General features: G+C 64.6%; 3 protein-coding genes across 13 annotated transcripts; 2 read left to right on the top strand and 1 right to left on the bottom strand.

The window, feature by feature from the left end:
• The first annotated feature begins 1,151 nt into the window (after positions 1 to 1,151).
• Positions 1,152 to 5,641, top strand: MUC1 (mucin 1, cell surface associated). 7 transcript variants are annotated; one of them, XM_053908769.1, is made up of 10 exons: positions 1,152 to 1,368; positions 1,835 to 2,297; positions 2,370 to 2,699; positions 2,868 to 2,915; positions 3,123 to 3,474; positions 3,573 to 3,628; positions 3,781 to 3,914; positions 4,036 to 4,157; positions 4,242 to 4,391; positions 5,282 to 5,641. In XM_053908769.1, exons 1-10 carry the CDS (start codon positions 1,323 to 1,325, stop codon positions 5,348 to 5,350), a joined length of 1,770 nt encoding a protein of 589 aa, XP_053764744.1. In that variant the 5' UTR covers positions 1,152 to 1,322; the 3' UTR covers positions 5,351 to 5,641. The 7 variants fall into 7 exon arrangements, with proteins under 7 accessions (XP_053764744.1, XP_053764742.1, XP_053764739.1 ...); XM_053908767.1 differs by having other exon boundaries at positions 1,157 to 1,368; positions 2,370 to 2,915; XM_053908764.1 differs by lacking the exon at positions 2,868 to 2,915 and having other exon boundaries at positions 1,161 to 1,368; positions 2,370 to 2,855; positions 2,973 to 3,474.
• An 837-nt stretch (positions 5,642 to 6,478) lies between these two features.
• TRIM46 (tripartite motif containing 46) lies at positions 6,479 to 16,052 on the bottom strand. Of its 5 annotated transcripts, none has more exons than XM_053908757.1 (10): positions 15,426 to 16,046; positions 13,793 to 14,054; positions 13,207 to 13,550; positions 12,393 to 12,536; positions 12,189 to 12,284; positions 11,287 to 11,540; positions 10,856 to 10,977; positions 9,579 to 9,881; positions 8,533 to 8,830; positions 6,479 to 7,592 (listed from the first exon to the last, which is right to left on the bottom strand). In XM_053908757.1, exons 1-10 carry the CDS (start codon positions 15,882 to 15,884, stop codon positions 7,199 to 7,201), a joined length of 2,676 nt encoding a protein of 891 aa, XP_053764732.1. In that variant the 5' UTR covers positions 15,885 to 16,046; the 3' UTR covers positions 6,479 to 7,198. The 5 variants fall into 5 exon arrangements, with proteins under 5 accessions (XP_053764732.1, XP_053764735.1, XP_053764733.1 ...); XM_053908760.1 differs by lacking the exon at positions 15,426 to 16,046 and adding an exon at positions 14,818 to 15,032; XM_053908758.1 differs by lacking the exon at positions 15,426 to 16,046 and adding an exon at positions 14,535 to 14,647.
• A 63-nt stretch (positions 16,053 to 16,115) lies between these two features.
• Positions 16,116 to 18,602, top strand: KRTCAP2 (keratinocyte associated protein 2). The gene is made up of 5 exons (XM_019431579.2): positions 16,116 to 16,247; positions 16,503 to 16,657; positions 16,749 to 16,812; positions 18,203 to 18,269; positions 18,450 to 18,602. Exons 1-5 carry the CDS (start codon positions 16,160 to 16,162, stop codon positions 18,568 to 18,570), a joined length of 495 nt encoding a protein of 164 aa, XP_019287124.2. The 5' UTR covers positions 16,116 to 16,159; the 3' UTR covers positions 18,571 to 18,602.
• The last annotated feature ends 4,460 nt before the right edge of the window (positions 18,603 to 23,062 follow it).

Genomic DNA, 23,062 nt, shown 5'->3' with positions numbered 1-23,062 from the left:
GGGAGGGGGGGGGGGCGGTTACCTCTGGGGGGGGGGCCCGACCCCCACGCTCCACGTGCGCGGCGCCCAAGCGTTTGCGCCCTTCGTTCTTCTCGCCACCCCCCCCCCCCCCCGCCCAATCACGCACCCCCCCATACAGTCCCCGGGTCACACCGTGTGCTTGTCTACCCCCAATGCCACTCTGGGCCCCCAAATACCCTTCGGTTGCCCCACCTACTCTCTGCCGCCCACATGCGTCACTAACCTGCCCCGTTTCCCCTCCCACATTCCGCTGTCCTCTCCCACATATTTGGGTGCCCCTTCCTCGTACCTCGGGACCCCACCCACTGAGCGCCGTCTACTCCAGACGCCGCCCCCACGCGCCCCGGGGTCCCCCTCTTGCCGCCAGCCCCTCCCGTCGGTGGAGCCGAGCGTCCCTGCCCTCTGCGTCTGAGCCCCAGACCTGCGCGCCCGGCCCCTCGGGCCGCCCTCGGGCACGCCGCCCCCTCCGGCCAACCGGGCGCCCGGGGTCCCCGCGCGCTGCCGCCAGGGGGCAGGAGAGCCCCGCCCGCCGCGAGCCGGAGCCCCGGGCAGGGGAGACCCCGGGGTGCCGCGGAGCCCAGGTTTCGGCCCGCGTCCAGTGGGACTTCTTCCCCGCCCCCTCCTCGGGAGGCAGCCAAGGCGGGAACGCGGGCCCTGGAAAGCCCGGCAGGGGCGGGGACTGTGGGTTTCGGTGGATCTGCGCGCGGAACCCGGCAGGGAGCGGCGATTCCGGGAAGTGGCGGGGGGAGGGGGTCCAAAACTGGCCCCCGGCCCCCCCTTTCTCAAGCCTTCTCGTCCCCCCCGCCAAGCCCCCACGGTGGGGCTTCAGGGGGCCCATTGAGAATGGGGAGCGGGGTGAGGGACGCGAGGGTGAGCTTCCTCGGCCCGCGGTCCGGGACCCTAACCCGGCCCACTTCCTCTGCCCCTTTTCTCACCTCGGCTGTTGCCCGGAGGCTAAAACTAGAGCCGAGGAGGCCCAGGTCCTCGGTTCCCCCCCCACCCCCCACCCCTGCTCCTCTTCTGGAGCCGGGCAGTGGCCGGTGATGGGAGCACCCGCGGGATGTCAGAGGGTGGAGTGATCGGAGCCCACGTACCCCACCTGAGGGGCCAGGAACGGTTGGGGAGGAGGAGGAAGAGGTAGGAGGTAGGGAAAGGGGGAGGGGGCGGGGTTTTGTCACCTGTCACCTGCTCCGGCCGAGCCTAGGGCGGGCCGGGGACCGGTATAAAGCAGCAGGCGCCACCTCACACGCAGCTCCTTCCCGAGTGTGTTCCGCCCCCTCCCCACCCAGCTCACCACCACCATGACGCGGCGATTCCTGGCCCCTTGCTTCCTCCTGCTCCTTACAGGTGAGGGGCACACCCGGGGAGGGGGCTGCCTTGCTCGTGTGGTCTTCTCAGCGTTTGCGTCAGGTCTCTTTCCTCGCAGATGGCATCCCCGGGGGCGGCCTGGTCTGTGCCAGAATACAGGAGGGCGGCCAAGGGCAGACAAGAGCCGGCCCCTCGCCCCTGGGGAGAGCTGGTGCCAGAGGCATAGAAAGACCTGGAGAGAAGTCTGGGGAGGTGTAGGGGGGGCGTGGGGGGGTCAGGAGACATAGATCTTAGGAGCAGAGAAATGGACAGCTAGGAGCAGGGGTGTGGGGGGAGAGGGAGGTTGCCAGCCAGGAAGGAGGAGGAGGGCCCGACCAGGATTTGCCCCACTCCGAATCTTCCCGTGCCATTGCTTCTCAGGAGGCCGAAGGATGTCTTTCCTCCTTGTTCTGATTTGACCCCAACCCAGACCTGTCCCCTCAACCTCTTACACTTATCACTGCAGCCCAAGACACCGCTGGCACCACGTCCCTGGCCATCAGCCCTACCTCAAGCTCGACCTCCGCCCCAGGACTCCCTGACACCTCGCCCCTGACCACCACTCACACCTTGTCCTCGACCACCACTGACAGGTCGTCCCTGACCACCACTCACACCTTGTCCTCGACCACCACCGACTCCCCGTCCCCGACCACCACTGACAGGTCGTCCCTGACCACCACTCACACCTTGTCCTCGACCACCACCGACTCCCCGTCCCCGACCACCACTGACAGGTCGTCCCTGACCACCACTCACACCTTGTCCTCGACCACCACTGACTCCTCGCCCCTGACCACCACTGACTCCCCGTCCCCGACCACCACTGACATGTTGTCCTCGACCACCACTGACTCCCCGTCCCCGACCACCACTGACATGTTGTCCCTGACCACCAATGACACCACGTCCCTGACCACCACTCACACCTTGTCCTCGACCACCACCGACTCCCCGTCCCCGACCACCACTGACAGGTCGTCCCTGACCACCACTCACACCTTGTCCTCGACCACCACTGACTCCTCGCCCCTGACCACCACCGACTCCCCGTCCCCGACCACCACTGACAGGTCGTCCCTGACCACCACTCACACCTTGTCCTCGACCACCACTGACTCCTCGCCCCTGACCACCACCGACTCCCCGTCCCCGACCACCACTGACATGTCCCTGACCACCAATGACACCACGTCCCTGATCACCACTCACACCTTGTCCTCGACCACCACTGACACCTTGTCCCCGACCACCACTGACACGTCGTCCCCGACCACCAATGACACCACGTCCCTGACCACCACTCACACCTTGTCCTCGACCACCACTGACTCCCCGTCCCCGACCACCACTGACATGTCCCTAACCACCAATGACACCACGTCCCTGATCACCACTCACACCTTGTCCTCGACCACCACTGACACCTTGTCCCCGGCCACCACTGACACCTTGTCCCCGACCACCACTGACACGTCGTCCCTGACCACCAATGACACCACATCCCCGACCACCAATGACACCACGTCCCCGACCACCAACGACACCTTGTCCTTGACCACCACTGACACGTCGTCCCCGACCACCACTGACATGTCCCTGACTACCAATGACACCACGTCCCTGACCACCAACGACACATTGTCCCCGACCACCACTCACACCTTGTCCCCGACCACCACTGACACGTCGTCCCCGACCACCACTGACATGTCCCTGACTACCAATGACACCACGTCCCTGACCACCAACACCTTGTCCTCGGCCACCACTGACACCTTGTCCCCGACCACCACTCACACCTTGTCCCCGACCACCACTGACACGTCGTCCCCGACCGCCAATGACACCACGTCCCTGACCACCGCTGGCACCTCATCCTTCACCAGCAGCCCCGCCAGCCACAGCGCCAGGACCACCACCAGCGCCACTAACCACAGTGTGGAGCCCGTCACCTCCTCCAATCATAAGACTTCTCCCCAGTTGTCCATTAGGATCTCCTTTTTCTTCCTGTCCTTTTCCATTTCGAACCTTCAGTTTAACTCTTGTCTGGAAGATCCCAACACTGGCTACTACCAGGAGCTGCAGAGAAACGTTTCTGAGTGGGTGAGTGGCTCTCTTTTCTCTGTCATGCTCCCCCAGCAGCAGCCCCAAAACCGCCTGAACGGTTTGCATCAAGCCTTAGTCCCGCCCCTCTCACCCAGTTTTTGCAGGTTTATAATCAGGAAGATTTTCTGGGCTTCTCCAACATCAAGTTCAGGTACAATTCCGGGCGTGGGCCCTGTGGGGAGGGCGGAAGTTGCCGCCACTGTGGGGAGGGCTGGCGCACTCACAGCCCCGGGGTGGGGGGCGGGGGGGATCGCTGGCCCGGACGCTGGGACTCCTGGCTGAGTTCTCTTTCCCCGGGAGCAGGCCAGGATCTGTGGTGGTAGAATGCACCCTGGCCTTCCGACAGGGCACCACCGATGCCCTCAACGTGTGGACACGGCTTGACGAGCACAGAGCAGAAGCAGCCAGATACGGCATGTCCATCTCGAGCGTCCGTGGTGAGGCCCCCGCCTCCCGGGCCCCTCCCTCCCGCCTCCGGGCTCCTGCTCTTCCCCAGGGTGCTGGGAGGGCAGGGCCACCTCCCTGGGACAGTATTTTGACCGCTGCTTTTCTTCGTAGTACGTGACGCGTCATTTCCTTCCGCTGCTGGGTCCGGGTCCGGGGTACCCGGCTGGGGCATCGCCCTGCTAGTGCTGGTGTGTGTCCTGCTGGCACTGGCCGTCGTCTATCTCGTTGTCCTGGTGAGTGTGCGGCCTCCGGCCCTGACCACAGCTGCCCCCGCTGGAGGGAGCTCCATGGCCCCCCCTGACACCCTGTTTCCCCAGACCGTGTGTCAGTGCCGCCGGAAGAACTGCGGGCAGCTGGACCTCTTTCCGCCCCGCGATGCCTATCACCCTATGAGCGAGTACCCCACCTACCACACCCACGGGCGCTACATCCCCCCTGGGAGTACCAGACGCAGCCCCTATGAGGAGGTGAGGGTGGGGCTCGCGGTGCTCTGCTCGGGCCGGGCAGGGGCTCGGGAAGGATGCTTGCAAAGCCCGGAGAACTTGGAAGGGAAAGGTGGTGCGGAGGACGCGGCACAGGGCCTGGCGAGCATGGGGTCAGAGGTCAGAGGAGGCCTGGGGAGGGGACTTGGGAGGAAGGGGACCTCCAGGGAGAGGGTCCCCACTCCCGGCGTCTCCAGCTAGCGTTCCCTGCTCTGCCTAACGAACGGGGATCTCAGACACGAAAGGGGTGAGGCTCCGTGCCCAGGGGAGCCCTTCCCGCGGGGACTCACAAGGGAAGAGGCACCTGTGCCCCGCCTCCCCTCCAGGCTCCTAAGAGTGGAGAGTAGATTGAGAAAGGCTGGCAGGAACGTGGGCTAAGACGTCTGGCCAGGCGAGCCTGGGCGCCGTGGGCCTCTGGCCTCTGGAGGAAGCGAGGACCCCTCCTCCCCCTCTCCTCACCTGGCCTTTCTCTCCAGGGCCTGGTAAATAATTACTCGGGCCACCTGGGGCTGGAACGCCACTCCAGGTGGGGGAGGGGAGTTTCCTTCCCTTGACCCTGTTTTCCTTCGCCCGGGGACTTCCTTCTCCCAGTTTTACGGAGACACACGCATACACCTGCCGGGGCTGGAGGCACGGAGGATGGAAGGAGAAGGGAGCAGTAGGGGAGGGCAGGGGGGCTGCCGAGAGCCCAGGGGAGGGAGTGAAGGGGAGCGGAGGGAGGAGGAGAGGCCCCTGTTTACGGTCACCTGGCTGCCAGCAGGTGTTCTTCCAATTAACCCTTCCAGAGTTAGTGAGAGTCTCGGGCCTGTTACCCCGCCTGGGGTGGGACCCACAGCCCCGGGAGGCGCTCTCAGCCGGCGTCTCCCCCCACCCAGGTCTCCGCGGGCAACGGCGGCGGCAGCCTCGCTTACACGAACCTGGCGGCCACCTCTGCCGACCTGTAGGGCGTGTTGCCTGCCTGCGTCCAGCCGGTGCCAGCTGCCTCCCCCGGGCTCCTTGCTGCCAGGCCTCTTCTCTCAGCTCCGTCCCGGGCTGGTGAGCTGGCAGTTCAGCTTGGGCCACTCACAGGCCCCACCACGTCCCCTCACCGGCCTCGGCCCTGCCGAAACCCACTGGAGCCCCTTGGGGACAAGCCTGGGACAGTGGCTCCCAGGAAAACAGGCCCAGAGAGCCCTGAGAGGGAAGTTAGCCCCAGAATGTGGCTGAATAAAACGTGGACCCCCTCTGTGCTGCCACCTTGGGATCTGTCGTCTGTGGCCCCTCGTGACCATCTGTGACCCTGTGATGGGGGCACCGAATGTGGGGAGGGGACCGGAAGGGGTCTTTGCAGGGGATGGGGGGGGTGGGAAGAAGGCAAGAGGTGGGGTTCATCTGGAAGGCAGGAGGCGTGGTGAGGAGACGACATTGGGGTGCCGGTCACCTCTTCCCATCCCTGGCGGCGCACGAGGAAGGAGGAAACGAAACCGAGGCGGCTCCGAGGCTGGCGTGACCCAGCTCCACCTGCACCCGCGGCTGTCCTCGCCCCTCTCCTGGGCTGGGGGCTGGTGGCGGCCACACCCTCGCCTCCCCTTGGCCCCGTGCCCCTGGCGGCTCTATTCTTAGCGTCCCGGGGTGTGAAGTAAGCCCCTGGGCGGCGATAACGCGGGCAGAGTCAACACGGCCACCACGATAAGCTGCATCAGATCCCAGATCCGGAGGTGCTGGCGCCAGGCCCGGCCCCCTCCCTGGCCAGCGGGGTCGACTCCAGGCGCCCCGGGAATGGGGAAGTGGTTCTGCTTCCCTGACCCCTTCGGGCCCAGGCACGGGGCCTGCCCTCTCGCCACATCCCCTGGGGCCCTGGGCCCCCGCCGGGCCGGCAGCCACCGGGACGGCGGGTCCCCTGAAGGCCGCCGTCAGCCTGGGCCTGAGCGGGAGCCGGTGTGGCGGGAGGCCCAGAGCACCCGGCCAGGGACCTCCTTCCCTCGGGCCCCGGGTCCGCCCAGCACCCCTGCTCTGAGCCACGGTGCTGCACCCCGGGTCCTTCCCGTCTGCTACGCCCAGCACAGGAAACAAAGGAATGGAAGGCGGAGATGTGCCGGCATCACAGTTTATTGTTTATAAACCATGAAAATAACAGCTGTTGTTCGGCACGGGCCGGGCAGTGCCCACTGCAGGGGGGCAGCAGCGGACCCCAGAGGCCTTGCCTAGCTCAACCCACGGGGGACACCCAACCTCAGCTGGGGCCCCACGGGAGACTTGGCACGTTGGCGTGGGTGTGGGACGGGGTAAAGCATGCAAGAGGGAGACAGGGGATACAGGCATGCGGCCGAGGGGCGTGGGGACCCCAACGACTAAAGCAGGATGACGGGGCCCCCTTCCCCTCACCAGGGAGCGCCTGGGCAGTGTCTGGCCAAAAAAGCCTGCCCGCCCCAAGGCTGTAGTTGAGGACTGACGGGGCAGGGAGCTGGGCAGGGCAGAGTGCAGAGGGCAGACTGGGGATCATGCCCAGAGTTCCAGATGCCTTCCCTCCCCGGCAGCCGGGGGAGAGGCACGGGACAGGGATGGGGAAGGGGGCCCCTCCGTGACTCGGGTAAGATGCCAAGGGAAGGGTGCGGGGCAGAGACTCGGCGGGGGCTGGAGGGAATGAGGGATATCTAGAAAGGTGAGCAGAGGGGAGTCCCCCGGTGGAGGGAAGGCCCCAGGAATACACAGACATCGGGTAAGGGCCGAGAGGGCGCGGCAGGAGGAGCGTGAGGGGGAAGCTGCCGGAGGCATAACCCAGCTCCAGCAGGCCTGGGGGGGCAGGGCCTGGGTCAGTCCAGTTTGGCAAAGCCCCCGATGGTGACCTTCCTCTCGGGCTTGGTGCCCACGGGCTCCTGCAGTTGTACGGCACCGCCCCCGATGAAGCAGAAGGCAGGGCACACGGGCCCCGAGCAGTCCAGGGGGCACTCCAGGAGCCCGCGGAAGGACACGGCGTCCAGGAAAGAAACTCGGCCCCGCTCGTAGTCCAGGCAGATGCCCAGGCGGGGCGGCAGGGGCACGGTGCAGCCGGCCGCGGGGCCGTCCCGCCCCGTCAGCCCCGCGTTGGAGCTGGCCCCCGACCCCAGCAGGATCTTGCCCATGCCGATGGTCAGGAAGGCGAAAGGTGGCGAAGCCTCCACGGTGGCGTCCTCGGCACCGCTGTCGTGTCCGCTGTCCGGGTCGTACCTGCGGGAGCCGGTGGGTGGGAAGGTGTTGGGAGCGGAGGGGGGAAGTGGGGCACGGGGGGCGGCGAGGGCTGGCTGAGACACAAGGGGTGGGGTGGGGCCGAGGGCTGAGACGGTGAGAGGACGGGATGTCGGGGAGCGAGTGGTTGAAAGGATCGACTCGGGACGCGTCGCAGACACAGGGGTTAGAATATGGGGCGGGGGGGGGTCTGAGTCCACGAGGAAAGCGGTATCGAAGGGCAAGGACGTTGGCACGAGAGGTAGGGGAGAAGGAGGTGAGGATCAGGCACCATGAGGAGGCAGGAGACAGGAAGGGGTGAGGAGAGCAATGGGGGAGGGGCATCACGCCGGCAAGGAGCTCGAGGAGGGTTTGAGGGGGTTGAGACGGCTTAGTGACCGAGGGGCTGGGGAGAGAAAGGCTGTCAGGAAGGCAGGTGTGGGGAGAGAGCTGGGGTGGAGGGGTGTGGGATGGGGGTGCATTTCAGGGAAATGGGGTGTTTAGGGACAGTGCGGGGAGAAAGGGTTCGGGGAGGCGCACGCGTGGGGGACGTTAAGCGGGGCGCTGGCAATAGAGGGGGTGGAGACGGCAACGTCAAGGGAAGGATTTTAGGATGTTGAAAACAGACGTGGTGAAGGAGGTCCTGGGAAGAGTGGGTTTTGTGGAGACAGCACGTTGGGAACGGCGTTGGGAGATGCAGAGGCCGGACGGGTGGCCTGGTGGGCCCGAGGGACAGGTGCTAGCAGGTGGACGGTGCCCTCTCCTCACATCCCCTTCCCCAGCGACACACTCCTCCGAAAAGCAAGCCTCCCAGCCCCTTGGGCGGAGCCCACGCCGGGCTCGGCCCGGCGTCCCTGCTCCCGATCTCCCGCTGCCACCCCGTCCTGGGCCCAGCTCCCCCACCCAGGGCCCCCACACCCTGTCCCTCCCCGAGAGGCCTGACCTGGGGCTGACCACGTCGGGGGCTCCCTGGAAGCTCTCCTGAAGCTTGCTCTCCAGCCCGACGCCCACCTTGACCAGGTAGGAGGCTGGGTCCACGGCACAGGCCCAGTAGCTGCGGCCCTGGGTCACGGCCACGTCTCCCAGGACCACGTCCACGCTCAGGTGGCAGCCGGTGAGCAGCCGCTCGGCGGCCAGCAGCAGGGGCAGCCCCGGAACACTCCGCACCGCTCGCTGGTCCTTGCTGATGGCCAGACGCTCTCGGCTCGTGCCCCAGCGGCCGTCGAGGAAGAAGTGCAGGACTGCAGCGGGGGAGGGAGACAAAGAAAGGGCTTCAGGGACAAACACAGGCCTTGGAGGACACTGGGGGGTTTCAGGACATGGAACAAGCTGCTGAGGGCTGGGCGGGGGCTCTGGGGACCAGGGCCTGGAGGACCACCATCGGGGGCATGAGGGGAAAAAAGGGGGCATCCCAAATGGGCTTGGGACCCCAAATAGAGTTTTAGGAGTGACTAGTGGGTCCAGAAACCGGTCTCCCAGCGGGCCTGCAGCGCCTCCTCCTGGCCCTCTCCTGTGGCCGCGCCCCCCCCCCCCCCAACAGAGCCCCCACTGCCGCTCCGTCCCAGCTGTGACACCCCCCTCCCCTCCGACCCACGCCTTCCAGCCCACACTCTGGTGCTCACACCCGGCCCTTACACCCACTTGGGTGGTGATGCTCCTGGATTCCGCCCGCGCCCCAGGGGCCAGACCATTTTCTGGAGAGTCACTGCCCCCACGTTTACTACTGGGAACGGACCTCAGTCCCTTCTCACAGCAACAATACTGCTATTGTCCCTACGGAACAGGGACCCGAGGTTCAGAGAGGACAAATAGCTTGCCCAAAGCCACAGCTGGCAAGAGGCAGAGCGGGCGTCCGAACCCAGGTGGTCCAGCCCCAGAGCTGGCGCGCGGCCCGCTGTGCTGCCTCGCCGGCCGTCGGTGGCCTCAGTGGGTCCCCGCGTACCCTACGCGCCTCGAAGGCCGCACTGTGCCCAGCCGGGCGCCGCTCACCGGGTGCGGGGGGCGTGTGCAGGTGCACGTCTTCGCTGTACTCGCCGTAGCCGGCCTTGTTGCAGCCCCGCACGCGCAGCACGTACACGGAGCCCGTGTCGGGGTTCTCGAGCAGGGCGCTGGTGCCCCTCACCTCCTCCCGCCGCTGCCAGCGGGTGGGGCCCGGCTGGGCGGGCACATCGGTGCGCCGGAACTCGATGGTGTAGTGCCAGGCGGGTGGCGAGTGGGGGGGCAGTCGCCAGCACAGGAATATCTGGTCGTAGGCGAAGGTGCGCTGGGTGTCGATGACGGGAGCCTCGGGCACTGTGGGGAGAGACAGAGGGGGTCAGTGGGGGCCTGGTCAGCGGCCTGGCGGGGAGGGCGGGCAAGGGAAGGGGAAGCAGCGGGGGCCGGGGGGGTGAGTGTGGGTGAGGGGGAGCCGCGGAGAAGGCCGTCTGGGGGCCGGGGGCCGGGCAGGGGGCGGGCAGGGCACAGCCCAGGGGAGAGACGGGTGTGGATGGGGCGGGGGGCAGGGGGCCTCGTGCCCGTCCTGGCCTGCCGTTCTCTCACTCTGGCCTTAGGTCAGTTGCTTCCCTTTTCTGGGCCTCAGTTTCCTCCTCTGTCAAAAAAGGTATTAGACCAGATGGGGACCCTTCTTTCTATGACCTTGTTTATTCTACGAATAAAGAAGGGCCCGGGGAAAGGCAGACAAAGGCCACTGGAACCCAGGCTAAAGGGCACGGACAGGAGGAGGGGGCGGGGCGGGAGGGAGACAGACGCGAGGGCCAGCAAGCCAGAGAGCAGGGGCCGGGAGGGGGCGAGTGAGAGCAGGACAGCAGCAGGAGACCAGGGTCAAGGGGAAGAGGAGGCAAGTAGAGAGGGCGAGGGTCCGGAGGACAAAAGGTCAGAGGGCAGGGATTAGGCAGGAGCCCAAGGCAGGCAGAGAGAGAGACAGAGGGCGCTGGAGGGGGAGGACCGAGAAGGAAGCAGGGGTGGGTGGCCGAGCTGTGTGGGGGCGGCAGGGCAGGGCCCCCGGGGCAGGGCCGCTGACTTGCCTGGGGTGCTCCGGAGCGGAGTCCGCGGTGGCCACAGCCTACAAACAAAGAGAGGGAGAAGCAGCGCTGAGCGCGGTGTGGCCGGGCGGGCGGGCGGGCGGCGGCGGGGAGGGGCGGCTAGGCCGGGCTGGGCGGGAGGCCGGGACGTCCCGGTGGGCGCTGCCCCCCGGGCCCGCTGCTGGGGGGGTGGGGGGGAGACGGGGGAGGGCTCTAATGGGGCACGGGGCCTGGCCACCTCCTTACCTCGCAGGAAGTTAAGCTCTGTCAGCAGCTTCATCTCACGCCCCACGTCCAGCTGGCAGTGTCGGAAGGAGGAGCTGGCGGCCGGCCGGAAGGTCTGCAGGGCCTCCGTGGCCCGGGCAATCCTGCGACGGGGTCAGCAAGGGTCAGGCACTGCCCTCCGGGCCGCCGCCCTTCCCCTCCGCCCGGCCTCGCCTGTCCCTAGAGCCTCGGCCCCTGCTGTGGGTCTCCTCCCGTCCCCGCAGGCGAGCTGGGTACCGGTTGGGCCCGGTGTTAAAGCCTGGGGACCTGTCTGTCCACCGGGCAGCATCTCGCACGCTGTCCCCGACACTGGCCGCACCCCTGCGTCTGTGCGGGGGGCTGCACCTCGCATGCCGTCCTCGACACTGGCCGCACCCCTGCGCCCCCGCGCCCCGGGCCGCGCCCCCGGGTACCTGTTGTGCAGCTGCTTGGCTGCTTGCACAAAGCAGGGCTGGTCTGTTTCCTTAAGAACCTCCTGGGCATAGCCCACCAGGCCTGAGCCATCCAGTAGGCTCCGGTGCTCCTGGATCTGGGCGCCGAGACGGGCCAGGCGCTCCTGCTGGCACTCCTCAATGGCCTGAAGCAGCGATGCCCGCTTCTCCTCCAGCACAGCCCCCAGCCCCCGCACCAGCTGGGACACCTCCTCCTTGGCCTGCTGGCCACTCACCTGCCCAGAGAGCAACACTCACTATCTTCCTCTCGAAGGCGGCACTTGTGCCTGCCTCCTGGGGCGCCACACCGGGGCGGGGACCACGGCAGATCTGGGGAAACCCTACCCGCCCGTTCCAATAGAGCCAGGCTCGCGTCTCCAAAGACCCCCGGACACCCACATGGGTTTAACTTCTGAAGCTCTGTGCTGACCTTCCTGGATGCCCACACCACAACCCTGAGCCCTTAAGGAGTCCCCCAAACAAGAGAGGCCACGACTGCACTAATGTCCACCGGCCTCTGCCCCTTCCTTATTGTCTATCCCCACGTCGGCCGATTCGAGCCATCTGCCGGAAAGTGTCAGAGGTGTGTGCCACCCTCAGCGGCAGCCGAGCCTGAGGGCATCTCAGCTATGTCTCCGGGGCTTTCCAAGCTCTCCCTGTCCTGGGTGACCGCCGCCCTGTCCCCACTGTAGCCCCAGGTACAGCCTGGTCTGGGGCACCCATGTCCCAGGCAACCTGGCTTAACCAGAACCCTAACACATCCCTGGACCCCACATGGGCCTCCTGAGCTGGCAACCAGGTGATCGGGCCATGCCCACGCACACCCCCCTTCCGGCTCCCACTCCCCGGCAGGGCCCAGGGCCCACCTCCATGCCCTCCCTCACCTCAGTGTGCCTCACGGTCTCCTCCAGCTCACAGATCTGGGTCTGTACCATGTCCTGGTTTCCCAGGATGTATGTCAGGCTCTTTGTCAGCTTGTCCTGAGGGGGAAGAAAGAGGTGGGCATCGTGCCTAGCTCGGCAGAGGCCAGCATGTAGGAGGAGGTGCCAGAGGGCGTGAGTGTGGGCTGAGCGAGGCAGAGTCCTCACCTTGAGGGCCTGGTAGGCGCTGAGCACCGGTGTGATCTTGTGCCCACCGTGGGTGCGCCTCACCCGGCAGAGCTGGCACACCAGCCGCTGGCACGTCTTGCAGTAATGGGTCACCTCTTCCTTGTGGTCTGGGCACATCAGGCCCTAGGGACAGAAAGAGCAGTGACCGCGTCAGCCGCCGGCGGGCTTGAGGGGGCTGACCGACCACCCAAGCGCTTGGCCCTGCCTCTCCACGGCCCTGTGGGGGAGCCCGGCCGGGGTGCTCCACAGTGCCACCTGGTGGCGCACACTGGCACCAAAGGGAGCCTGGCCTGCACCAGGTCTTCGCCTAGCTCCGCCCTCCCCTCTACCTCTGGATGCGTGCTAATAGCAATAATAACGATAATTAATCTCTGCCTTGCGGCTAATAATTAACCTTGCCCATCTTGTTCACTGCCCTGTCCCCGGCGTCTAGAATAGCACCAGGCACCAGGCTTGATAAATATTTACTCAGTGAACGCGTGAACGCAGACAGATCTTTTCAGCCTACAGGTAACTTTCACAAACACTATCTCATGTGATCCCTTCCACAACCCTCAGGGCATGGGGACGGCAGGGCAGATGTTATCGTTCTCATTCAGCAGACAGGATGGAGGCTGGACGATGTTTAAAGACTCGTCCGGTGCCTTTTTGTTGTTGTTGTTACAGAAAGAGGAGCCCGGCAGAGGTGAACCTCCACCCACCTCCTTTCGCGAGCCCACAGAGCCGGGCTTGCCCCCCAGCATGCGGCACCACCGCGTCCCTCCCTCCGCAGGCTCTTCGAGGGCTGGCTCACCTTGGGGCGGAAGGAGAGGGTGGGCAGCGTGGGCTCGTGCTGGGCCTTCTGGGTGCCCCAGGGGTGGAAGAGCTTGAAGCACTCGTTGCAAAAGGTGGCTCGGCACTCGGTGCAGCCCTTGGTGGCCTCTAGTGGCGGGGGCTTGCACAGCTGGCACAGGATGGCGCCGCCCACACTCACACTCTGGCGGTACCGCTCTACCACGCGCTCGAGGGTCAGGTTCCGGAACAGCCCTGCCAGGCCCCGCTCCCCCAGATCCACATCACCCTGGCAGGCTGGGCACGGGAACATGATCACCTGGGGGTGCAGGGCGCCTCGCTTCCGCCCGGGGTACGTCCCAAAGCCTGTGGAAGTGCAGGGAGGTAGGGAGGTGAGCATTTCGGCCGGCCGAGGGGCAGGGAGTCTGCTCCATGGAAAAAAAAAAGACTTTTTATTGTGCCAGAGCTCAGCTCGCATTAGAGCCTGTGTGAACGGTCTCCTCACCCCCCGCAAGACAGACAGATGCCCCTGACCGGCGACAGAGGTTTCCATCTTCCCCGTGGACACCCCAGCGTCCCCACCCCCGGTCCCCGGGACCCAGCCCCACCTGACTTAAGCAGCCGATCCAAGCGGTCCGGCTTGGGGAGAGTTCTGCGCCCGAGGCGGGGACTCCGGGTGGAAGGGGTGGAGGCAGGAGAGGTGGGCTCGGAGCTGGGGTCCCCACCGTGGCCTATGTAACCCTGCTGGCCCAGCACCTCCCGGGCACAGGCCTGGCACACGTTGTGGGTACAGGGCAGCACCAGTGGCTGCTTGTACATCTCTTGACACACCGGACACAGCAGCTCTCTCTCCATGTTCTTCATGCTTGTCTGTGGAGACAGCAGGAGGCCGGCTCAGAGCACGACACCGGGCACATCTCCGCAGGCCTCTCGGCAGCCCTCAGAAACCCAAGGGGTCTGGAGCAGGGGCAAGAAGACGAGCTGCCTAAGGCTTTTCCCCAGCACCGGCCGGGGCCTGGTTCATACACCTTCCCGGCTCTGTCGCCTGCCTCTCCTGCTCTGGCACAGAGCTAAAGCCCACGGGGGGGGGGGGGGGGGGTTGGAGCGCCAGCCTCCCCCAGCCTCTAGCCCCGCCCCTCTCGCTCCCCCTGCGGGGGAGCTGGGCCCGCAGCCCCTCTCCCCTGGCGGTTGCCCGCCTCCCCCCACCTCTGGGCCGCCAGCTGCTCTCAAGGACACCGCCCATTCTGCAGCTCGGTGCGGACCCCCGCCCCCTTCGGGGGCACCCCCCTCCGCCCCGGCGTGACTCCTCCCTATAGCCAGGCGCCGCTCGCTCTCCATCCTCCTGCTCACCGCGTCCATCATCTTGCCGCGGCTCGGCCCGCGGCCGCCCCAGGCTCCATTCCCCAGCCTTCATTTCCCCACCCGGCTCCTCGGGTCGGCGAGACGAGCCCATTCCCTTCGCCCCCGACCGTCCGGCCCTCCCGCCCCCTCCCCCTCCCCCTGACTAGCCGCAACCCCCTCCCCAGGCGACGGGGAGCCCAGCTCCCGCCTACTTGCCCCCTCCCCACCGGAAGTACCCCTCCCTTTTTTGGTGGAGGGGGTCCTCAAGCTATGCCCCACCCCCCCGCCTCACCTTGGTCCCTCTCTTCGCAGCCATCCCGGTCAGGGGCGCAGCTGACACAAAGGAGGGAGGGACAGGCAGGGAGGGGGAAGGAAGTGGTGGGGGGGGCAGGGTTGGCACCGCCCCTGGGAGAGCCGGGCACGGGTTGCCATGACAACCGCGGGCTCCGAGGCAGCCCTGAGTGGGGGCGCGGTGGGGTGGGGTCTCGCCGAAGGGTCCAAATTTGGAACTGCACCGTGGGGCGGCTCCTTCATCGCCCCTCACCTAGCCTCGGTTTTCTTGGAAAACATCCGAGCTCACACACGCCCCCTCCTCGTAGCGTACAGAGCCCCAGCCCTGGTGCACTGCCGGCGGGCACCCCAGCCCAGCCGCTGCATCCGGGCGGCTCCTGGTTCCTCATACCCCAGCAGATGGACGCCACCTCACTCACCTCCGGGCTGCCTCCGGGCTTACCCTCTCCAAACTACACCCCGAACCTCCCGGTCCCCTCTGACCTCCCCAGGCCCCTGCCTGCATCCCGGCATCTTGCCTCATCTCCACCTGTTCAAGGTTCCGGCCGGCCCCGGACCCCTGTGCCCCCCCACCCCCCGTCCTCTCCCCTCGACCCCACCGTAACTCACACTGATGCGGACCAGCGCGTCCATGATGGAAGTGAAGGTCTGCATGTCCTCACCCTCAGCCATGGCCTTACCATGCCCGCCCGCCCCCGGGTGCCCGATCCCGGCTGCGGCTGCGAACCCCGGGCTTAATGCGGGAGCCCGGTGGGGGTGTGGGGAGGGGTGGGGGTGAGATGTCACTGCGCATGCTCCAGAGACAGCCTCGAACAGCGCCCGTCGAGGTAGGAGGTGGGAAATAGTTCTCCCCACGTGGTCCTCGGAAGACGGTGGGGGGGGGAGGTGTGGGTAACATGGAATGGCATTGGAGGGGGAGCCATTTCTTATGTTGCCATTCTTCGTTGGCTCCGTAGTCTTACTTATATAAAGCGGGAGGAGAGTTTCAGAGAAAGACGGGCTCCAGGATGGGAGGACCAGATTTTGGTTTGGGCAAGAGTCCACGGGAGATGCCCAGCCAGCGATCATGGCGGAGGGAGGTGTGAGGAACGGGCACTGGAGACGACATAAATGGCAAAGAAGACACACGTGGGCTAGAGGCTAGGGGCCACGGGCCCAGCAGCTTGCGCCGAGAGGCGGCAGACGCTCCGGGTGCGGGGAAGGGCCGGGGACCAGGGCGGTGGCCACGGCCCCTCCTGGACGCAATATTTCCTCCCTGCCGGCAGGGGGCGCTGCGGCCAGGCGCCTAGAGGGAGCGCGGGGAAGACGTGGGGGGGAAGCGAGCCCGCGGGCCGGGCTGACGCATGCGCACGGCCGGCCGCCCCGGTTCGGCTCCATCCGCTCTCGGCTCGTCCCGAGGCGTCCACTGGACCGGAGGGCAGGACATGATGGGTAACGGCGCCGGCGGGATCCCCCCCCGACGGACGAGTGTGGTGGGGTGGGGGCGGCCCGGCTGTGGCGGTCCTCTGCCCGCAGAGCTGACGTGTCCTGGGCCCCGGGGGCGGGAGAGCTCGGGCGCCCGGGGCGAGGACGCCGGGGGTCGCGAGGGGGCGCGGGGCCCGGGGTGGGGCGGGGAAGCGGCTGTGGCCGCGGCCGGGGGCCGGGCCGAGCCCGACTCGGCGCCTCCTGTGGTCGCCGCCCCTCCAGCCGTGGGTACGGGCACCTCGCTGGCGCTCTCCTCCCTCCTGTCCCTGCTGCTGTTCGCCGGGATGCAGATGTACAGCCGCCAGCTGGCCTCCACCGAGTGGCTCACCATCCAGGGGGGCCTGCTGGGCTCGGGCCTCTTCGTCTTCTCTCTCACCGTATCCTTCCTGCGCGGCGGGGCGCGGGGGGAGGAGGCGGCCGCGCGGCTCTGCCGGGTCTCTCGTCCCACCCTTAACTCCCTGGGCCCAGGCCTTCAACAACCTGGAGAATCTGGTCTTTGGCAAAGGATTCCAAGCCAAGATCTTCCCCGAGAGTAAGTGCGAACCGGGGGGGGGGGGGGGGGGGGTGGAGGGGGCGGTGAGTGAGCCCTCTGCTCTAACCTCCCCCAGCAGGGGACTGGCCTCCCAGGCGCTTAGTTGGTCCGGGCTGCGTAGGGGAGCTGTGCTTGCCGAGGCTGTCGGAGGCGCTGACGCTCCCGGAACACGTCCTCTAGCTCTTGGAGGAGCTGGAAGGGAAGGCCGGAAAGCGCGAAACTTAGTTGCCTTTGGGCCACTTCCCCGGGGAGGTCTGAGGACAGGGCGCGCGCCTTGCCTACGTCCTTGGGGACGGTCTTTGTTCCCCCCAGAGGAAGGAACAGGACTGACTCTATGAGGGGTTCTGATGTCAGGTTGAGCCGGTGTTCGTGGATTCTGTGTATTTGACAGGATCGTCAGTAGCTTAAGCGTTAGAGCCTCCAGATTTCACCTCAGCAGCGACCCTGACCGACTTAGAATAAACGTGAGATCGTTTCCTGTTTGAAACGTACTTGTTATTGCTTGCGTAATGGAGACTTGATGATTTCGCTATTTATGCAGAATTAAGGTCAGAAAGCAAATCAGACGTCGAGGCCGGGTCACCTAAGGAGTGTCACAAGCTTGAAAGTGACAGCACATGCCGCCTCTTGTGGAGCCTTCCTCCCGTAGAACAGAGACCTGGTTTCTGCACCCTTCTCAGGGCCTTGCTCTCTCCACTCAGCCCTGTTGCAGTCTCCCCCAGCTCCTTCCCTCCTGCAGCCTCAAGCCTTCGGAGGTTTTGTTTGCATGTGTTCTGTCTTCCTGTGCTTCGGAAAGAGACCTTTGTTGTGGGGCAGGGCTCTTGGCCTTCTTGTCCTACGCTGCCCTCCCCAGCTGGGCGGTCGGTGTTTGCCCTTCCTTTCTACCCTCTCACTTTCTCTCCAGTCCTACTCCGGATGCCCCGGAGACCCTTTCCTGCTTCCGTGGGCATGGGTGTCCAGACCCTCTGCCCTCCAACCTGTGTCCGGGGACTGAGGCCCTCAGCTTCCACCGCTGGACAGCCAGTTGAGCGAATCAATCCTTAGTGGCTGGCTGTTGTGGCAAAGGCCTCACCCTCTTTCCCAAACAGCAGCAAACCTTGCCCTTCAGATGCTGCTGTCACTTTTCCTTTTCCTTTACATTGGAAGAAAGCCAGGATAGAGAAGTTAAGTGACATTTGTGACAGAGCTGGTAAGGAGCATGCGTCTCCTACCTCCATGTCCCGGGCATCATTAAGGCCGTCTGAAGTCCTCCTGCCAGTGTCATGCCAACTCCCTCCAGGCAGGTCCCCCAAGATTCAGAGCGCCCCGGGTGTCTCCTAGAATGCACATATGAAGGCTTGGTATTTCCCACTCCGACCAGCACCCTCCTTGTGCCGTCTTGCCTCCCCAGTTCTCCTCTGCCTCCTGTTGGCTCTCTTTGCATCCGGCCTCATTCACCGTGTCTGTGTCACCACCTGGTAAGTGCCTCGCAGCTGGGTAAGGGGCGCAGCGTGCTTCCCCCTCCCTCCTTTCCCCTTCCCCACTTCCCCAAACCTGATCCAGGATTCTTGCCCTACTGCCGCCGCCCGCCTGCCCGAGGAGGCACCAGGCTGGCCGGATGCCCGCCGATGCCGTGACTTTCCTGTCTTCACCCGCAGCTTCATTTTCTCCATGGTTGGCCTGTACTACATCAACAAGATCTCCTCCACGCTGTACCAGGCAACAGCTCCAGTCCTCGCCCCAGCCAAGGTCACGGGGAAGGGCAAAAAGAGAAACTGACCCTGCGTGTCCAATAAAGTTGATTCTTTGTAGTTCTGTGAGCCGTGATCTACCGCGAGCCTCTTGTGCCGTCCCCGCACACGCGGGCTGCCGTGGCAGGCCGATACCTGTGCTCTCCAGCCATGGGGGTGGCGGGGCTTCTTCCTCTAAGGTTCCTTTTTAGCAGGTGTTGATCGAGCACCATCCACGCCAAACGCTTTGTGAGGCGCTGGAGCGGCGCGTGCTCGTGTGAAAGTCTCCTCGCGGAAGTGAAGTGCGTGAGTGACCTGCTGTGTTGACCTGTCGGAAGAGGGGTCGGGGCTTGAGCGCAGGAAGCCTTCCTTGCCGGTCAGGACGGGACTAGATCTTGGAACGGGAATGAGGGAAGGAAAGGCCCCTCGCCCCTGCAACACCTCTGGGGGCTTCGTTACTCTGACTACCCACCCTGAGCAAACAGGGCCCCTGCCCCTCCTCCAAGTCCTCAGAAGGGAATTCTCTACCGACGTCGTCCTCCCGGCCCCGTCTGTGAAATGCCAGTGTGGACATTTGTCCGTGTTTGGAGACTCCCGAGGTTGATCACTGCCCATCCTCTTTGTCCTGGTGCCTTCATTTCTCTCCTGTCTTGCAGCCGAGATAGGAACTTGCTGTGCTTTAGCAAAGCATACAAAATGGTAGGGACGAGGCCATCGACCTTGGAGCCAACCTTGATGGAAATGAAGATGTGGTTGGGCGACTGGGTGGCTCAGTCGGGCGTCTGACTCTCGGTTCCGGCTCAGGTCATGATCTCGTGGTTCATGAGCTGGAGCCCCGCACGGGGCTCTGTGCTGACAGCGTGGAGCCTGCTTGGGATCTTCTGTCTCCTTTCTCTGCCCCTCACCCGCTCACTTTCTATCTCTAGCTCTCAAAAATGAATAAATGTACGTTAAAAAAAAAGTGAAGGATGTGGTTTCTCAGGTCCTATGCTGTGTCCTGCCCTGAGGAACACCTCTCTGTCCAGAGTACTTGTCCTTTGAGGCTCCTTAGGCAGCCCCTCCCGGAAGCCGTGGTCTTTGGGGTGTGCACCTTGCCTTGGTCACTTGGTACTCTGCACTGTGCTTGATAATGGGCAGTAAAGACTGGTGGGCTGGTTGAAAGAATCTGCCCGTCTGGTAACAATACTGCACGTGGGATGTGTCTAAGTAGGGACAAAGACCCAGTGGAGATGAAGAAGTGAGTGGGTCCAGGATTAGAGCCCCTTCTCTCTAATCAGGGGCCAACCCCACCCACTCCCATCTGTGGCGGGAACCCCAGACGCCAGGCTCCTCCGTCCCTAGGTTAACGAGTGCTCTGCAATTTCCCCAGGATGCCTGCAGAGGGCGCCACTAGCTCGCATCTCCTGGGGACCAGTACCATTGCCCTGAGGGCTGGGGAGGGTTCCTGCTGGGTCTCTGGTGAGCCTCTCTCGGGGGAAGCCAACCCTGGAGACCCTGAAGGACTGGCCCATTGAGGGGGCCTGAAGTTGGAGTCAAGTCTCCCTGGGAACAAGGCAAGGAGAGTTCAGAGGAGACCAGAGTCTCCCCGAGAGGAACTTACCTAGTGATGGTGAGGGGATGTGTGGTATGTGGGACCCTCTGGGGGAGGATGACAGCCTATTCCAAATGGGCCCTGGCTGTAAGAGGAGGCTGGGTTGGTCCGAGGGCCCCCTCTGTCAAACCTTGACTTCCTCCTGAACTGGGGTGGGAGCTGTGGCAGAGGGCCGGGTCCCAGCCCAAGGGAACATAGACACCCAGGGGATCTGGTCACCTGAGGGTACCCTGGCTTCCGAGATGAGAGTTTGGGTGGGGCCAGGCTAAGGCAGGTGGGGAGGAGCCGGAGAGTAGGGTCCAGGTCCCTGCCAAGCGACCGGAGCACCTGCTGCCACCTACCGTGTAGGCACCAGTGACAGCATGTGGCTCAGGAATAATGACCCCTTCTTCGGGAACAGGTGCATTTACGAGGCCGAGGGTGCCGATCTCAGCTCTCCACCCAGCCTATCTCTGGGGTGCCTAGTTACCTAACCTACCAATTAACCCTGGCAGGGGCATTCTACCCACTAATAACCATCATTAAGCAAGGGGGTATGAGGCCACAAAGGCTTCTGCAGGCCCGAAGGTGGGAAGGGCAAAGGTGCTAACCTCTGGGGCTTGGCTCCCCCCCAGGGGCTGGAGGCCTCCGGGCTGGCGAGGCGGCCCCTGGAGGACGAGGGAAGCCAGATGTTTCCTCCTGCTCCCTCACACGTGGCCCTGACACCCGTCCACCCGCTGGTCCCGCCACCAGCTCCGGAAACAGGAGTAAATAATACGGGGGAGGGGGCCTTGGATGTGTGGGGGGACAGGCCGGGGAGGACGTCCCGCGGCTCCGCCCAGGAGGCACGGGCTTTGGGGCAGGAGGTGATGCCACCAGAGAGGAGGTCGGTGGGAAGGTGAAGCAAAAGTGCTCCCTATCTCCCCCCACCCCCAGCAGAGGCTGGACTCCTCCCTGACTGGCACCGGAGGGAGGGGACACCACAGGGTTGGATGGGGCGGGGGGGGGGGGGGGGCGCCCAGGACAGGCAGGGAGCGAGAGTCCGCGCCAGGCCCTGGCTCCAGCCCTTTCCGGCCCTCATTGTCCTTGGTGAGAACAGGACACAGTCCGGTTCCCACTGCCAGGCCCCCCAGCTCTGCTCCCCAGGGGCTCGGGAAGGATGTTGGGAAACAAGAGAGAGCCAGAGACAGAGATGCTGAGAGACACAGAGACAGATACAAAGGGGAAAGGTTCAGTCAAAAGCCAGCATTGAAGTCCTTTGTGAGCAGAGAAGGCCCTGGGCCTGTGGGAACCGTAAAAGAATGAGAAGCCGGAGGCCCTGCCCCCTCGGGAAGGCCCCTCCACTCCCCTCCTTGACTTAGGGTCACTCACAGGGCCGCCTCCTAAGCAAACAATGGCCGGAACCCTCTGCCGGGCACAGTCGGTGGCACTTAATTGCTCTGCTTCAGGTACCTTTCTTTGCCTTTTCCTCAGGGGGCAGGGCCAAGATGGAGATTGTGCTCCCAAACCCTAGTTCCCCAGTCCCCCAACCCGCCCCCCCCCCCCGGGGGCCACACAGACTGTGCCGGGAACGCTACTTGGCTGGGTTCCTAGAGGACAGAGACAGGTGCCCCTCATCACCTGGAGTGACAGCAAAGTGTGGGGCAGCAGGGATCCCCGGAGTCAGCCGTCCCCCCTCTCTTGCCTTCGCACCCACGGGCGTGGGGTGGGGTGGGCGTCGTTCCCTCCAACCCACTGTCTTCCACCTGGGCCTGCCGTTCAACAACTACCCCCTAGGACACAGGTCCCGCGTGTCCGTTGAGGCGCCAGAGGTGCCTCAAGATAAAGAGAAATGGAAACACATTCGCAGTGTTTGCATTTAACAAATTAACACTTCTTTTTTTTAATGTTTATTTATTTTGAGAGCGGGGGAGGGGCAGAAAGAGAGGGACAGAGAATCCCAAGTGGGCTCTGAGCTGCCAGCCCGGACCCCGGTGAGGGGCTCGAGCTCACAGACCCAGAGGTCATGACCTGAGCCCCCCAGGCGCCCCAAGAAATTAACACTTGGTAACACAAGATTACAACACAGTATAATCATGCTAGGAACGATACCATCACAGGATCTTTAGAAAATTCTCCTTCACGGGGAGCTGCAGGCCCTAGTTGAGAAGGTCAAGTCCTACGGTAACGACACATTCATTGTACGGTTCTTTCTAGTTTGTGTACATTGGGAAATTCCATAATAACACGTCCAACCACTGTATGGTGAGCACCTTCCTTCCGTTCTGTCAGCGACAGGGTGACTACTGTGGCGCGCTTGGGGAGGACAGCACGAGTCTCGGTCTGAGGCCCTGTGGGGACAGACCTCAGCACACGGCCCTCGGGACCCGTGAGAGCTCTTCTCCGAGAACCCCCTCCTCCAATGAGCAGGGAGAGCAGGGAGGTCCCCCGCCCAGGTGAGGGTGAGGCTGTGTGTCCAGAGGCCAGGATCCCACGGAAGAAACCTTCCACATACCCCTTCTCTGGGCCAAGAGCGCCGTGAGGGCTGACCTTGGCTGCTTCACGGGAACTTCTCCCCAGCGAGACTCCCCCCTCCCCTCCTGCCTCAGCCTCCAGTCCCCACTTCCAGCCTCTGTGACTCGGGCCTCCCGACTCGGAGAGTTCAGGTTCTGGACAGCACGTGCAAGTGGAACGGCCTGGGTCTCGAGATCAGCCTGACCTGAGTTCTGGCTCTGGCTTTGACACTTACCGGGAGAGAAGGCCCTTCGGCAAGGCGAGCCACCTCTATGCACCTTCCATTCTGAGGCTGTAAACGGGGGTAATAAAACCGACCTCAAATTGTGGTAACGAGGCCTCGAATTAAATATCGCGGTGGAGGCTCCGCGCAGAGTGCCCGACCCACTAGGCATTCGACGCGCGGTCGCGCTCAGTGACAAGGACGACCGTCAAGTCGGCATCTACCACCTGCCGGTCAGCGTACTTCGTGCCTGAT

Source organism: Panthera pardus, unplaced genomic scaffold (genome assembly GCF_024362965.1).
Source record: "Panthera pardus isolate Hobbes unplaced genomic scaffold, ASM2436296v1 HiC_scaffold_21, whole genome shotgun sequence".
Classification (NCBI taxonomy): Eukaryota; Metazoa; Chordata; class Mammalia; order Carnivora; family Felidae; genus Panthera; species Panthera pardus.
This window is presented reverse-complemented; position numbering and strand designations above follow the sequence as displayed.

What these genes read in the sequence shown, in the direction of transcription:
- MUC1 (XM_053908762.1), top strand. Translation starts at nt 1,323, where the DNA reads ATGACGCGGCGATTCCTGGCCCCTTGCTTCCTCCTGCTCCTTACAG. An exon ending in TCCCTGACCACCACTCACAC is followed by an intron (nt 2,298 to 2,369) that starts CTTGTCCTCGAC and finishes CACCACTCACAC; the next exon opens with CTTGTCCTCGACCACCACTG. An exon ending in TTCTCCAACATCAAGTTCAG is followed by an intron (nt 3,629 to 3,780) that starts GTACAATTCCGG and finishes CCCCGGGAGCAG; the next exon opens with GCCAGGATCTGTGGTGGTAG.
- TRIM46 (XM_053908757.1), bottom strand. Translation starts at nt 15,884, where the DNA reads ATGATCGCTGGCTGGGCATCTCCCGTGGACTCTTGCCCAAACCAAAAT. An exon ending in AGACCGTGAGGCACACTGAG is followed by an intron (nt 11,541 to 12,188) that starts GTGAGGGAGGGC and finishes CTCTCTGGGCAG; the next exon opens with GTGAGTGGCCAGCAGGCCAA. An exon ending in GCACACGCCCCCCGCACCCG is followed by an intron (nt 8,831 to 9,578) that starts GTGAGCGGCGCC and finishes CCCCCGCTGCAG; the next exon opens with TCCTGCACTTCTTCCTCGAC.
- KRTCAP2 (XM_019431579.2), top strand. Translation starts at nt 16,160, where the DNA reads ATGCGCACGGCCGGCCGCCCCGGTTCGGCTCCATCCGCTCTCGGCTCG. An exon ending in TCTTCGTCTTCTCTCTCACC is followed by an intron (nt 16,658 to 16,748) that starts GTATCCTTCCTG and finishes CCCTGGGCCCAG; the next exon opens with GCCTTCAACAACCTGGAGAA. An exon ending in CGTGTCTGTGTCACCACCTG is followed by an intron (nt 18,270 to 18,449) that starts GTAAGTGCCTCG and finishes CTTCACCCGCAG; the next exon opens with CTTCATTTTCTCCATGGTTG.